Source organism: Larimichthys crocea, chromosome XIII (genome assembly GCF_000972845.2).
Source record: "Larimichthys crocea isolate SSNF chromosome XIII, L_crocea_2.0, whole genome shotgun sequence".
NCBI lineage: Eukaryota > Metazoa > Chordata > Actinopteri > Sciaenidae > Larimichthys > Larimichthys crocea.
In genome coordinates, this window is record NC_040023.1 from 43,942,567 (window position 1) to 43,958,065 (window position 15,499).

A 15,499-nucleotide genomic window follows, 5' to 3' on the forward strand; every position below is an offset into this window, starting at 1 on the left:
GAAATATGAACCGTCAATAATTTTACATTTATAGCCTGATGTCCTCATCTTTAATGTTGAGAACGATGTCATAACCCGGCCAGAGGACCATGACAAAAATTTGGATCAATTTGGATGTCAGCTTTGTTAAGTCAGTGACATGTAAATGTGGATGTGTGTGTATGATGAAGTGTAATGTGTTGTGGAGTAAAAATTAGATAAAAACAAAAGGAGCTGCAGGTGCTGGGAGAGAAGAGAGAGAGAGCTGCATGGTAGCTTTTATATCATTTTACATAAATATATTGATTTAAGAGCACAATGTCAGCCGCCCTGGTAATAACTGCTTACTGAAAATGTATACAGATGGATGGATGTTGATTTAAGAGCTGTAGTTGATGTCTGCGTCTTAACTTACAACTTATACAGCTGTCACTGTTTTCTGTCTCTATTTTTCATGAAGGTATCGAGCTTGTTATGAAGGAAGATTACATCTCTAATCATAAACCTGCAGTCACAACTGACAACTGTCAGTGGGCACAACGCCAGACCTACATGAATTACTGAACAAATATGAGATGTGAACAGTGAAGAGCTTGCATCAGGCTACCTGCACCCCACAGTAAAGGTAAATATTGTTTGTGGTGCTCGCAGTAATGAAAAAATGACATTTATTAATGTCAACATGTCAAAAGAAAATTGAAAAAGAAGCGATATACTCTAAATATACTCTAAATAGTCTGGATAATGCACAAATAAACATATCTTAATGGCTAGATAGCATTGAATGTGAGTGATACAATATGTTTTTTGTATTCTGGGTGAACAGCCCCTTTAATTCAGACACGAGTCAGCCTCCCTACATCTACCTTAGTTTACTCAGACCTGTGTGGTGCAAAGTGTATGCAGTATATTTGCAGGAACCACACTTCTAAACACAAAGTGCACAATCTGGTCAACATATGCCCCAAATTTCATGGTTGAAAAAAGCAATCTTTTCATGTTTCTGCAGGGGAGGAAGCTAAAACACATTGTTCCCATTGACTAAAGCAAACCAAGGCTTTTTGCTAATTCATATGACCTGAAGTGTACTCGCTGAGAGTGTGAGTGAGGACGAGAGGCAGCGAAAGGGGAGGCAGAAATACGTGCTCTGTTCATGCACTCATACGGTACATTCTGCTGCCAGGCTAAAAGTAGTGCTCCTTTTGTCAGAATTCAGTGTGCTACAGCACAGCAGCAAAAGTAAAGCAGCAGCAAACTGGAGTAAACATGCCATCTAAACCTATTGTACTTGATACTCTCAAGTCAGTGCCACATTTAGGTTATGCTTGTAGTCGTCATACAAAGAAAGGGTGATGTCTCTCTTTCACTAAATATTTTATTTTATGCATTTTACAGCTATTGTTAACGTTGGTCACCCCTCTACTTTTGTTCAAGTTGGAATATCTCAGCACTTGTTGGGGTAAATTTCCATGAAATATTCCATTTTGTCATCAGCATAACTTTTCATTCAGCACAGCCAACAAGCCAAAGTTTTCACTTATCCAATGAAATATCTCAAAAAGTACAATATTGATTGGCACAATATTTTGTTCAGACATTTAGGGGACCAGATGTGCATTTGTATTTGGTGATGGAGGTAGATTTTTTTGTGAATATTCCACTAAATATTGAATGAAGTGCCATGATGTTTTCTGCAGACATGCATGTCCTCCTCTGGATGAATTGTAACGAGTTCGGTGATGGTCCCTTAACTTTTTTATCTGCCACCATCATTGGATGGTACAGTGAAATGTCCAAATACCTGCAAAAGTAATGACAAACTCATCATAGTGCTAATTAGTAAATATATCTTTTGAAGTCTTCTTGGCACTGCTGGTCACAGGTTGCATGTTCATGAGTTGTGAGTAGGGATGTAACGATACATCGTGACATGATTAAAATCGGTACAAATGCGTGACGACTCGCATCGGTTGACAGAAAAAATGAATCGCGATTCTTGGCGAATGCGAGAGAAGTAGGATATGTTGTTATTCGTCTTTTTAAAAAAAATTAGAAATAGGTTACGTTGTGGCTGCAGCTTCCACTGCCGCGTCTGCCTTTCTGTCACACACACACACACACACACACACACACACACACACACACACACACCGACGCACATGCGCAGTAGTGGTAATCGGCGTCAGCCCTGACTGTACCGTAAATGATACCATAACACAGATCCTCCAGTGCGGGAGGATCCCTTCATGGGACCTCTCCCCGGCGCTGCCTGGCCCCCGCCGGGCGCATTTCCTCCGAGGCGGTGCGCCGCGACCGGCTCTGCGTTTACAGCGCCCGGACCTCGCCGTTTCCCGGGGCCGTGGACTCTCATTAAAGGGTTAATGAGCTATCATCTTGTTGTTTTTATTTTCACTTAGCTCATACTTCAAGCTGAAAGGTAATGGTCAGATCAGCTGCTTGCTGGCAGCCCTAATAAGAACACAAACTGCTTGAGAGTTTCTGTAAAGAAAGATTTTTTTCCTACAAATAAAAAGATAATTTTATCTGGTCATAATTTGTCTGTAGCTCATTTTGATTTTTTTTAAAAATCGTGAAAAAATCGTATCGTAAACAAAAAATCGTGACTCGAATTGAGTGTATCGTTACATCCCTAGTTGTGAGTGGTTAATTTTTTTTTTAATTTAGTTTATAAAGCCCAAAATCACAAATCACAATTTTACAGATCTGCTCCATTGCTACACTGCATCGTGCAGCCTCTACTCCTCTGATGCAAACCTGATAACTCAACCACACGTCACCAATCACTGAGCCTGGGGCGACTTCTCGTTCAAATCTCTGACAAAAAGGCACTATTTAAAAACAGTTTTTAATGCTTAACTATTTTTGTATTGTTTTTAATGTGTTGCATGAGTACTCTTAAATAAAATGCAATATTATTATGATTACAAATTGCTTCAGGGGGCTTCAAATCTGTACACACATTCAAAACTGTAAACCCTCAGTTGGTGTAAGAAAAAAAACCTTTCGACAGGGAAAAATTAAATTGGAGTAATAATATAATATTTCCTGTCCCTGTAATCATCTGGCAACTCCTTAGAATCATCTTGTGACCCCTCGTGGAGTTCATACCCCCAGACAAAATCACACATCCACACACATCCAGCTGATTCATTCACACACTGAAATTTTATTTTGTGTGCAGAAAAGCTCAAAGATTTGCAAATCCACTACTGATAATGAAACCAGTGATTCATACAGAAAATAGGCCAGTGCTTCTAAATTTGCATTCAGCACCAATAAGACTGAAACACTGAATATTCAAAACAAAACACAAAGTATAATTCCCATCACTAATCCAAAGAGCTAATTAGAACAGAAAATATAAGTGATCCATATTCTGCAGCCTTCATCTCTCTCTGTGAATAAACACACTGATGCCCACTGGCCAACCTCCACGTTAATCTGTGCACCGGGATTGGCTGGTTTGTTGCACGGAGAGTCAGCTGACTGCAAACCTCCTGGCTATGCTGTTCAAAGGGAACGTCACATTACCATCGGCATATCTCAGTCAGAAGTGGGTCAGTGGAGGCATTAACATAATTTACACACATCAAATGATGCAATATCTCGGAATATCCTCACGCTCGCTGTCCACTCATCATTGGCGGATCTAGTGCAGGGCTCTTAGAGTCTGCATGGAGCTTAAATATATCTTAAAATATATAAATACACAAGTGTAAAAAAAATGTAATCGCTAAAATGATAATACATGGCAGAGTGCTTGTGGGCATGCATGTGTGTGGTTGAGGGGGAGGGGGAGATCAGAGTTAAAGGAATAGTTCAACATTATGTTTCTTTTTAAAGATATTAAAGAATTAAGGATATTAAATTATATCTTATTTGTGTAATCATATAATCTAATCAAAATGTTTGTAGCATATCCCATTCCCGAGGCTAGCAACTCAAGGCTACATTAGCCGCTACAATCATACATATCGAAACCTCTGTTGCACTGTGGGTAATGTAGGACAGGAATATGGTAAATAGACTTTACCTTTCTAGTCTTCTGACCACTCAAGGCGCACATATCTCATTTACCCACACATGCACTGATGGCTGTGGCTGTCATGCAATACTCATGGTACAATTTGGGGTTCAGCATTTTGCCCAAGGACACCACTGATCATCTGATTAGTGGGCGACCTGCTCTCCCTCCTGAGCCACAGCCGCCCCCAAATAAAAGAAGACAATATCTCTGCCTCTGCGGCATCGATTTTTCAAAGAGCAGCCAGTGTGCAGAACACAAAAAGGTTACGTGCGCTCCACAAAATGACACGGTAAGTGCCGAGCCGATCTATGAAGCATCATTATCCGTAATGGGTTTTTTTTTTACACAATCCTGTTTATTTTTGAAATTGCTGCAAAACAAAAAAGCAACAACAACCTGAGAGTAATTTCCTGCTTTTTCTTACCTATGAATAATCATCAGTCAGGTCCTGCTGTAATGAACCGCTCATAAATCTTTCAGGATCCAACTGAACATAAGTTATGATTACAGCTCACACAAAGTATATGTTGAAAAGATTTGCTTGCGGTGCATAATGCTTGGTTAAAAACATCTGCCTGTTATACAAGAACGCCCACACTGCAGAGGGCACGGCTCCGCTCGGCTTTCTAAAAAGGGCAAAAGTTGAAAAATCAATAAACAAACTCTGCACAGAGCTCCTGCATAAAAGCGAGCTGGAAGCAAAGCGTGAAGTTCTCGTTAGTCAAGGATTCATTACACTAATTGTTACAATCACTGCATGTGAGAACTTCTGAACATGACTAACCAGCTTGTCTTTCTCCTCAAGATAAATGAGTTTGTGGTGGTCATTGTCATGCATCAGTGTGTCTCAGAGACTACTCAAGCATGCAAAAAATCCACCCCACCCACAGTACACAGCTGAAGAGATCCCTCTGGGCCACCCTTCAGCCACAACTTTAACCCTCTTCTTAACCTTGATCGCAACCACAAGACACAAACCAACCTCTCTGTAATCCTCCACCTGTAAACCCACGCCTGTTTTCTCACTCTACAGCTGACCCTTGGCAAGCCTTACCGTCCTCGTAGAAGACATCCTCCGCTTCCTCGCGCATCATCTCATCCAGGTCATCCTCTGCAACGTCGGTCACAGCCATCACTACTCCTCTTCTTCTTCTTCGCCTTTTTCTCTCCCCCTCGTCTCCCTCGGCTGACTAATCTGAGCTTCAGAGAAAGTGACTGGACTATGAAAAAAAAAAACTGAATCAACACCGGTACGGCCTCTTCGCTTTAGGCGACAGTCCGATCACCAGCAGGCTCCTTGCTCAAGTAGCAGAGGACTGGGACTGAGCCGAGCTTCAGCTCTCTGAACGAGGATGTGTGTGTGAAGTGCCAGGTGAAGTGTTTGTGTGTGTGTGTGGGTGTGGGTGAGAGAGAGGACTCCGAGCGACCTTCACTAAGTTTCAGCAACAGTGCCGATTTCATAACATCCTGTGCAAAGCTGAAGTGAGAGCCCGTGTGAGAGTGTGCTGTTTGGAGAGCACTTGTATGAGTAAGTGTGCGCATGTGTTTGCGTGTGTGTACTGTATGCAGAGGGTCAGTGGTGTATGCATGTGTGTGTGCCTCTACAATGCGTCAGCTCGTGTAGCTTGTGATTAACAGGAATAATTAGATCCTGTGTTGTGAGCCAGCAAGGACATGCAAAACAGGTGTGAAAATGTGTGTGTGCCTGTGTGTTTGTGTGTACATAACATGACGTGTGAGGCTGGCTATACTTGTCATTCCTTCACAGCTCACTGGGAATCATGGGACCACACTGATTGCTCCCTCTATTTTTTCACCCGGCCCACATTGAAGGGGCCTCTGCAGAGCTGATAACGTCTGGCGTCGTCTGCTGTTGCTGAAATTCTCCATGGTGCTGCTCGGGATAAACACCTTCACCTGCCACGAAGGAGACGGACTCAGACACTGTGGGAGTCTCTTTGTATCTTGCTTATAATCGTGGTTTTTACATTTGGGGCTTCTGCATTGATTCTTATATTTGAGCGACTGAGCTGGAGTAAGCATCTGTGCCTTTAAAACACAAATACAAGCCAGATTTTGAACAATTCTGTAGGTTGTTTGACACCACTTAAGACATTTCCAGAATCCTTAAAAAATAAAATAAAAAATCTACAGTATCTAAATGAAATATATTCCACCTGCTGCACAATAGAGTTGATTTTTAAGACATTTCCCGAGCTGCAAGTCTTCTGTTCAGCCAAACAAAGATAGTAGACAGAACATCTTTCAGCATCTCTTGTGTTCAGATTTCTATTTTACATAATCTAATTATAGCAATGCGTTCATATCTTTGGAACAATCAAGGAGTCACTCCTGACTGCTATCTTTGTTTGGTTTAAGAAACAGCTAACATTAGCACTAAAATGCAGCTGAGGCTGATGGGAATGTCATCAGTTTTGCATCTGGTCATAAACCCTATAAGTTAATGGACATATTCAAATTAATCAATGATATGAATAGATTTTTAGGACAGTCCAACACATCTTTCAGTCTGGACCAAAAAGGTTGGTGCGATATTTTCATCACTCAAGTCACACTGCAATCTGGCTAAAAACTCCATCCACTTCCCGGCCTGTTATGAACAGGGTGACTCAACTTTATGACCTTGTAATAGTTGTAATCATGTTTTATTTAAAGGTTTTGCACCATCCCCAGGACGGCCCTCTACAGCATACCGTGTCCAATCACTGGTAGCATGTAGCTTTTGTCTCTTTTTGACCTTTTCCCAAAGTAAAAAGCAGACAGACTCAGAATTTCTTCCCCTTTTCACTTAGCAGGCCTCCATCTGTCTTCACTGTGCAGTGACTCACATCCCATTTACACAAACCAATTCCCAACCAAAATAGAAACTAGGCCTCAAGTCAGTTCATTATCACTTTCCTTCAGACTTCCTCTCCCCTGCCACCAGCTCCCTTTAAGGCCAAAGCTCAAGGGAGCGCAACCAGGAGACAAACTCATTTTCACTAAGGCTAGTCCAGACAATTCAGATGCATCGCATCTATCACAAGATGTGAGGTCTGAATACGTATGAAGTACGTGGACTGTTGGGCTTGTTTTGTGTAATTTGTTGGGTTAACGGCGATGGTTACAAGTTCATAGGATGGGCGGATTTCTCATTAGTCTGAGGTCATTGAGCAGGACGTTGTGAGAAATGTGTGTGCACATGTGTTTGTATGTTATCTGTGACTCTGAACCAGGAGCCAACACTGTGACAGCAGCTAAAACTGGAAGCAGAGATAGAGAGACTCTGAACTGCTTTGGCCACCACAATCCAAAACACTCATGCATATCTCTCTTTATAAACCACCAAGCAACCAATCAACCAACTAAGCATGAGCAACTGCATCGCCGTTCCAGTTCACTTCAGATTGTACAACAGGAAGTGAGCATATTATCGTTTATATTTTTAATGTTGTTCTGTGCTGATTTAGACTCAGTATGTTCAGGTTGTTGCTAATTGAGCTCATATTACAAGGCTTTATTTGCAGCAGTATTTACATTATGATGTTCTTGCCTTTTCTCTATTTTAATATGTTTAAAACGTAGTAACATACTAACACTAAACTGACAATGGTGCCATCGGTCACCAGAGAGGAGCTCAACTGAAAAGCTACTGCTTCAGTCAGGGATGATTAGCATAGTCAGTTCAGTTAAAGACTATTTGCCTTTTTACCTACTTCATCATGCAAACCTGAGCTGAAACAATCAGTCGATTCAACAGGAAACAAATGTTCAGCTATTGGGATAAGTTAGTCAGTTCATTCTTTTTTTTAAAAAATTGAATATAAACTGCATAAGAATCATTTGAATTGTTTTTGCTACCTTAGAATAAGCCTTTTGTATCTACAAGTAAGTTATTAGTTACTTGAGTTATTAGTTGTTGTTAGCTGCAGCTGCAACAGAAAAAAATTGAAACATGTGAGGCTTTTGGGCTGTGTTTCTCACAGAAAGAAGGGTGGGATACAGAAGTTTCAAAAACACTCATTTACAGATTTGACCAGTCTAAAATGAGAAGTGATAAGATAATCACACAGCTACAAACTTCCTGATCAAAGCGAAGGAGTAACTTTCCAAACAGCGACAGGAAATTACAGAGAGTGGTGAAATAAACTGCATTACAGAACAATCGAGAACTATGACAGATGTGTCAAGTGCAGAGAAATAATCCTCACATGATAAACTGATGACATATAACACAAGCCCTAAAATTATTACCTAAACACGCAGAAAGGCTGCAGACGAGTTATGATGAAGAAGCATATGACCATTACGTGGTTCACAGCAGACAGCAGGGACACTTTGACTTAGTGCTCTGATCCTTGAAACATGATGCAGCGAGGTGAGAATCACCACTCATGCAAGCAAGTAAACAGAAAACAGTGACACATGCAAAGCAAAGCCCACTGTCTTATGTGGATCCGTCCCACTCCCATCTGTTCACCGCTATAATGGTCACATGTTCTGGTGACTGTATCGTGGTTTATGAGATTAAACCTTGAGTTAGTTTATTCACAGCTAAAAATTGTACATGTACTGTATGAAAAGCTCCAAATCCAAGTGTCCAGACAACTTTTTTTTCCTCTCAGCAGCAACTTCTGAGCATGAGCTACTTTACAGGCAGCAGTGCCACAAAACAGGGTCAAGTTTAGGCTGTGTTTGCCCTGCTGCATTTCAATGACTGGATACATTGTTGTCACCAGCAGAGAAAACCCCCTGCTTCGGGAAATGCAAACGCATGCTGCTGGGATGAGCACACACACGTCTATATAATAATACTCACACATGATACCACCAAAACACCCTACAGACAAACAGACAAGAGCGTACACACACACACACTGCGCACACACTGCGCACACACTGCGCACACACTGTTGTTACTCTGGCGTTGCAAAGAGTAGCACAATCAGACCAGCTTGGTACAATGGTGTTGTTTGAATGGGGTCAAACAATGGAGCTCTTTGGCATCTGAATCGAGCCAGATGATGAGTGTCCCAGGAGGCTGAATAGGCGGCTTCAGCCTCCTACACACTCGCTCCTCTGGCCCCTGACAATATGCATCAGTGCGCCGCCTGTTACTGTGGACTAAAATATCCGTTATTAGCATGGAAGTAGCAACTCATTAGCATCCAGGCTAATTCTATGGTGCAAGCTAATTTGCATGTATGCATTCTCTTGCACAGATGCTACAAAGGCCGTAAGATGCTAGAAAACTAGAGGAAGTATTTATAATCGGACAACAGTATACCTTCATTAAAAACCTAAACATTTAGGTGTGCTAACATTATTTACTGTCGACCTTTCTGGATTGGCTGGAAGACTCAACATACAGGCAGCAGTGCATCAATCAAGTTAACTTTCTGCCGAAGTTTAGAGAAAATGACAATTTAGAATGGAAATATTTAAAGCAAAGATCCCTTCCCTGATTTTATACGGAAAGCTATTAAATATGAGTTTGTAAGATCACCTGGTTTAGAAAAGAAAGAGGCTTACTTGTATCTAAACTGACTCATGTATTAAAATGATCAGCATTCACAGCAAGAGGCGGCTCATTTATGCTATTTTTTGCACTCTGGGCAGTAGCTGCAATTGAGGTCACTGAGTTCATGTCCTGTTTTTTAGCAATGTAGGGCTACAGATTAAAAAAAATAACATTATTCAGACATCTAACAGGCTGATTCCATGTCTTCTTCACCTCAATATATTTAAATGGAATAGTTTTAGACCAACAAAAAGTAAATAAATAAAGAATTTAGCATTTTACCACCAGGTTTATATTTTACAATTTACATGAAACTTAAACTAAATGATTCAGATACATTTACAAACTATATAAACGAGCAGTAAACTGAATATTTTTACGGATTTTATTTTCATTACCTAAATATATAACAAACAGACAATGAATCTATAAAAATGACATGCATGAATGAAGAGTGGAAAATACACTCAGCACACAACAGGATATTGTTGCAACACAAAAAGCCAATTCACAAATCCTGTGGAAACTGGATTTCCGAGTGTACGGAACTTGAGTAAGCGCGTGATGCAACAGCATGTCCCTCCAGGCCCAGACCGCTCACAGATATCAAATATGCAGAGAGACAGGTAGATGGGGAAGTTTAAGGAGGAGACAGATGGGGGGAAAAACTTCTTGATGTCAGAGTGACTTCCTCTGCCGAACTATGACACACAGACACTCCTTTCCGGTGCAAGTGCTCCTCAGTGCAACTCATCTTTGACAATTCCCACAGACTAATGTGAGTGAGAGTGAGAGAGGAGTGAAAGGACGGGTTAAAGAGACTTCTCTCTTCTCCTATCATTCCCACTTTGTTCCCTCAACCCCAGGCCTCTGCTTCTTTTTCTCTCCCTCTAAGATGGATGACAAAACAGGATGATTGTGAAGGGGCGCCTTGTTACCCTGGTAACAATAATGAGGGCATTGCATGGTAAATTCAATTTGCCATGGCACTCTGTGACTCATTTAACGTGCATGTGTATGAGTTAGCATGTGTGTGCGACGTGCTGTGGATCTCTGACAGGGGACAACCATAATGTAAAATACTGTAGCCCACCATGCACATCCTCACGCAAGTAGACACACTAATGTAAAGACATACACGGGTTAGAGAGTTTAAGAGCCGCTCCTGTTTAAAGAAACGACAAACTGGAAATCAGAGAGTTGATCTAGATGCTATCGTTCAAGCAGGTACAACCAAAATTATCCAAATGTTGACCTGAGAATGGGTATAATGAATAAAACCGAGACCTACTGCATAAAACATGGTGCAATCAGTGTGAACCGTTGATTGAAAAACCTCATGAATACCTGGAGTCAGAGGTATTTAACCAGAAAATTAGTCTGTGCAAACATGAGAGCGTCAGAACGAATGAACTTGCAAATGAGTCCTGAATTTCAAATGATTTTAGTAATAATAAAACATCTCAAAGTTTTTTAGCAGCATCCACACGTTCAGGCTGACACCACCTGGACAAACACGCAGCCAGTAATTGTTTGAATCTACCGCCTGGTTTAGTGAGCAAGAGAAAGCATGGTGAGACTGAAAGAAACATTATGTTAATAAACAGCCAAAAGTAAAGTTGCAGGAGAACAAGTGCTAAATATACCTACTGTAAGTATATCGATATCTTTTCATCTTTATATGGTTGTATGTCCTGACTCTGCGGTGCATTATGTTAAAGAATAATCCCAGCGGACGCTTCCTTGTCAGTGTGAAGTCTACAACTCCTTTTGTGCCGTGACCAATTTCTATTTTTGTGCTCTCTCCCTGTCTCTCCCTGTCTCTATTGTATTCTGTCTCTCTCTCTGTTCCACAATCGGATCCTTTTCTCTCGCTCGTTCACCATTTGCCTTTCTGTCTCGGTCCCAGAGTGCACAGAGGGCATCAGACAATGGCAGCGATACAGCTGCTGCACGCCAGCTGTGCAGACTGGCACCGCAGAGATGGCAGTGCCCATGTTGTGCCCGGCTGCTGCCGGGTACACCTGGAGGGAAGAGATAACAGGCGGCCGAAGCACTCAACCAAATGAATCAGCAGGCCGCAGCCTTATCTGTTCATTTGTCTCTGAGCCGCAGTAATGGATTTTCACGGATATGAACAAGATAATATGGAGGATGATCTCATAAAATCAACTGCTGGAGCTGCAAAGGTTTAATGTTTAGGTATTCATTGGGTGGATTTGTTTCAGGAGGTGTAATAGCTAAAACCCCATCCAGAAATCCTGATCCAAAGCTGTGTGCAGGGGCCTGTGGTGAAAACGATATTCAGCATCTGAAGTGTTTGGAGGGTGGTGTGTATTTACCAGACTTTTTAAAACACAAAAACAGAACAACAGTGTAAGGAACAGATTAACAATGTGATCGTCTGCAGTCAGTAGCATTTCAGGCTAACAAGTTTACTGCCTCAAGTAGAACTGTACACAAGTGTCAGGATGTTTAAGGCCATGGAGTACAAGTTACATTAGTTAGTCACAGGTTATGTTTTAAAAAACATGTGCTTAACTAGCACTGAGATAGTGTTACATTTGCACAAAACACAAACAAGTGCTAACATGGGTGTTATTAGCAATGTCCTCATACTTCTAATATTAGAACTAACCAGTCCAAAACCATTGTGTAGAAATGTCTTATTAAATGTCTATTAATATCAATGAGCAAATTAGACTTTTCGCATGGTACATGTGCCCCAGCCTCAGTCTTTGAGCACAATATCATGGATGTAACCATAAAATATTGAAACATTAAGGTCAGAAAAATCTGTTAGCGACAGTTGTGTTGTCACTGGATGTCTGTTGTCCTTTAATGAGAAGCCTGCTTTTGTCTCTGTTTGAAACCGATGACCTCTTGCTTCACAAAGATTCTCGAGAGGTGAATCTGGCACCATGTGCAAGAACGAAACTAGGCGTAGCAATAGAAACTCTCACCATGGGGTCTCATGAACGGTCAATTAGGACACAGAAGACAAAACTGAAAATGTGCTTGAGTTTCTAAAAGTACCCTTACATGCTACATCGCTTTATCTTCATGTGATTAAATATATTTCTGATAGTTAATATCTCCCTCACAGCATTACGTATTGCACAGGGAGACATCTTCCTGTTGGGGAGATCCAGAAACTAAATGAAGAAGGTTGCAGCAGGGTTGGGCAACAGGGTGGCAAGATCTTTGAAAACCACAGTTTCCTCTCCCACGCCACCCTATCCTGACATCCTCCAGCTTATATTACAGCCGACAGGTGCTGGATAGAAGAAGAAAGAAGAAGTCAAATTTCAAAACTAGAAAGCACAGGCAACTGATGCAATGTGTACTATAGACAGGGACTGTTACCCACGGTTATGACCTTCACTTTTATTGTTTAAGATTTATGGTATGATGCGGTGCGGGTTTGTCGCACTCCTGTGATCAACCGGTATGTTTATTTTTACAATCAAACACAAACATCTGGGTTCAAAAGGTGGAGTGAGCATGTAGGGTGACATACATTTATAGATTTAACCAAATTCTATCAAGCAAACAGGAAGGGAGGATATCACAACACAGCTTCTGAGAAATAGGGTGTGGGCATGGAAGGAAGGTTGGGCAATAGTGTGTAAAATAACATTAAGTGCAGCGAGTACAACAGAGTGCACACATGCCACAGCAGCCATAAAGAGTAACGTAGTTAGGAAGTGAGTCAAGGATTTGTGACAGAACTGGTCACTGAAAGTGTTACACATCTAGCCTTTCTGCCCCGGTGGTCAGAGGGACAGGGGCAGTGCGAGCTGGGCTGGAAACTGTAGTGACAGCTCATCATCACGCATGAAGGCATCTAAAAAAATGCCCTCTGTGTGCGTGTGTGTGTTTTCACCATGTCTGGATTTGCATCAAGTCACTCCAGAATGAACATCTGCTGTGACTACACATCTGTCTTCCCTGGAGTAGGAGAATATACTACATACTGCTGCACCGTCCATGTATGACCTACTTGAATCTACATTTTTGTCAGACAGCAAGCTGTTCCTCAGATTGGATTGATTGTATTTAAACACCATCTATCATAATGATGCATCACACTTTAGTTAAGAAGTATGTATGTTATATGCCAGGACCTTTTTCCGCTCATGAAGCCCTTTGGACAGGAGACAAACAGAACAGGGACCCCCACATGTCATTCATTATTTCAAATGTGTCACATTTTAAGCCTGGCTTTAATTAACTTTCATATTTACTTTATTAATCTAGTTATATACTGGATTATTAGCATATATGTGTTTATGTTGATTAAAAAGTTCATGGATAATTATTATTTTTGTTGTTGATGAGGCTTATATTTTCTATTATTATTATTTTTCAACAAAGAAACATTCAGCTTCAGGATGTCAGGTACCTCACTGATATGATTTGATGATGACCTCGGCAGAGGTGGAAGGAGTAGCTGTAGGATCTCGAGCTCGAGCCCTTGTTACTGTGACAAATTTATCCATTCTGCTTCGCTTAATATCAAACTAGTAGCTCACATTTTTTAGTAACGTTACTGATTCTCATTAATTGCACAACTAAGAATTAACTGTGTTTTAGCCAAAACCTTTCCTCACCTTTTTTTTTTCTTTTCTTCCGATAGCGGCTGGTCAAGTTATGTTTGACTACATCACGGGAATAATTTATTTTAGTAGTTATATGTATGACTACTAAAATAATTCTACATTTTGTCAAATGTAGCCTTTTATTACATATGAATGCTTGCAGTTTACTTAATATAATTTTTTAATTTTTTCATTTCTCACAAACCGGCCCTGCCTGTTATATGTTATTGTTTCCACAAAGTGACGAGTGAACTCAACCAAACCTTTTCGATTTTGTGCGTGTCTACCACAAATCAGCCATGAAACAACCTTATTTTAAATAGTCAAATAGGATAAGTAGGATGCCTTCAAAAACGAAGATATTTTGGTCTTAGAATTAGTAAACAGGACTAATTTGACTAAATACCAGTATTCTCGATGACGCAATGTTAAGGGAAAACACAAAAGCTGAAACAGACAGAGACTGTCCCACAGCAGTGGAGGGTCGATGAAGGCCTTCTTTCCGGTTCATCAGCATTTGAATGTTTCTCCTCATCTGTGAAGCCAGCATGGGTTTAACTAGGGCCAGCCATCTCGCTTTCTAGTTCACACATACACACACTCACACAATTATGTTAGTCTGGCATCTTTCTGAGGGGAATGGGGCACTCTGTAAAGCGACATCCTGGCCAGCATGAAAACCCAGGAGTTCTGTTGAGAAGCACAAAGAAGAAACTGGCAACCCAGTGACATGGGAACTCATGAGCTCATGAGCTAGAGTTGCCATATCCTCAGAGGATGCCAAATCTTCCAGCCTTGGCCTCGAGATACTGGAACTTGCATGAAGTTTGATCAATCAACCTTGTTCTATTCAACGAGAACTTTTCATTAGTGTCCCCGATGAAGTGCATGAAACAATGAGGTGGTGGGAGGCCTCTTGTATGAGGTGTGTGGTGTCTGATAGCCACATGTCTAAAAACCTGACAAAATCTGAATGATGATTTGGCAAGTAGACTATACATCCTGAGACAGGAATCAGGAGACTCATCGAAAAGAAGATGAGCCAGCAGATATGGAGAGAACAAAGAGGACAGTGGTGGAAGTTCTTTCATATAATAAACGTTTTGTTACATGGACTAACTCAGATCAACTTCATATTAGTTTTTTTTGTTTGTTTTCTTATAGCAGTCCAGACATATTGTCCTCCTGCAGCGGGATATTAAAATAAATGCATTCAAGAAAAATGAAAAAACATCTGCTCATTGTAACTGCATTCATCACTGCATAGTTTTGAGTATGTTCCTGCTATTATAGTGTTGTGTTGTGTTTTGAACATTGTACCCTGTGAGTCATCATGAACCGGGTTTATAC

At 41.0% G+C, this 15,499-nt stretch overlaps 1 protein-coding gene and 1 long non-coding RNA gene across 4 annotated transcripts in view; one reads left to right on the forward strand and one right to left on the reverse strand.

Annotated features, from left to right (window-relative positions):
• The window catches only part of ripor2 (RHO family interacting cell polarization regulator 2), a 63,823-nt gene extending 52,524 nt beyond the window's left edge, over positions 1-11,299 (reverse strand). Inside the window, exon 1 of one of the 3 annotated variants that reach the window (XM_019270786.2) lies at positions 11,199-11,299. In XM_019270786.2, coding sequence (XP_019126331.1) covers positions 11,199-11,259 — 61 coding nt within the window. In that variant the 5' untranslated portion in view covers positions 11,260-11,299. Of the gene's footprint in view, positions 1-5,081; positions 5,600-11,198 lie in introns of those variants that run through there. The other 2 variants (XM_019270784.2, XM_019270785.2) reach the window with 2 other exon arrangements.
• On the forward strand, positions 3,920-5,242 carry LOC113747246 (uncharacterized). Its single transcript, XR_003463492.1, has 2 exons — positions 3,920-4,316; positions 5,061-5,242. It is a non-coding gene; the product is annotated as an uncharacterized LOC113747246 (long non-coding RNA).
• Positions 11,300-15,499: the final 4,200 nt, after the last annotated feature.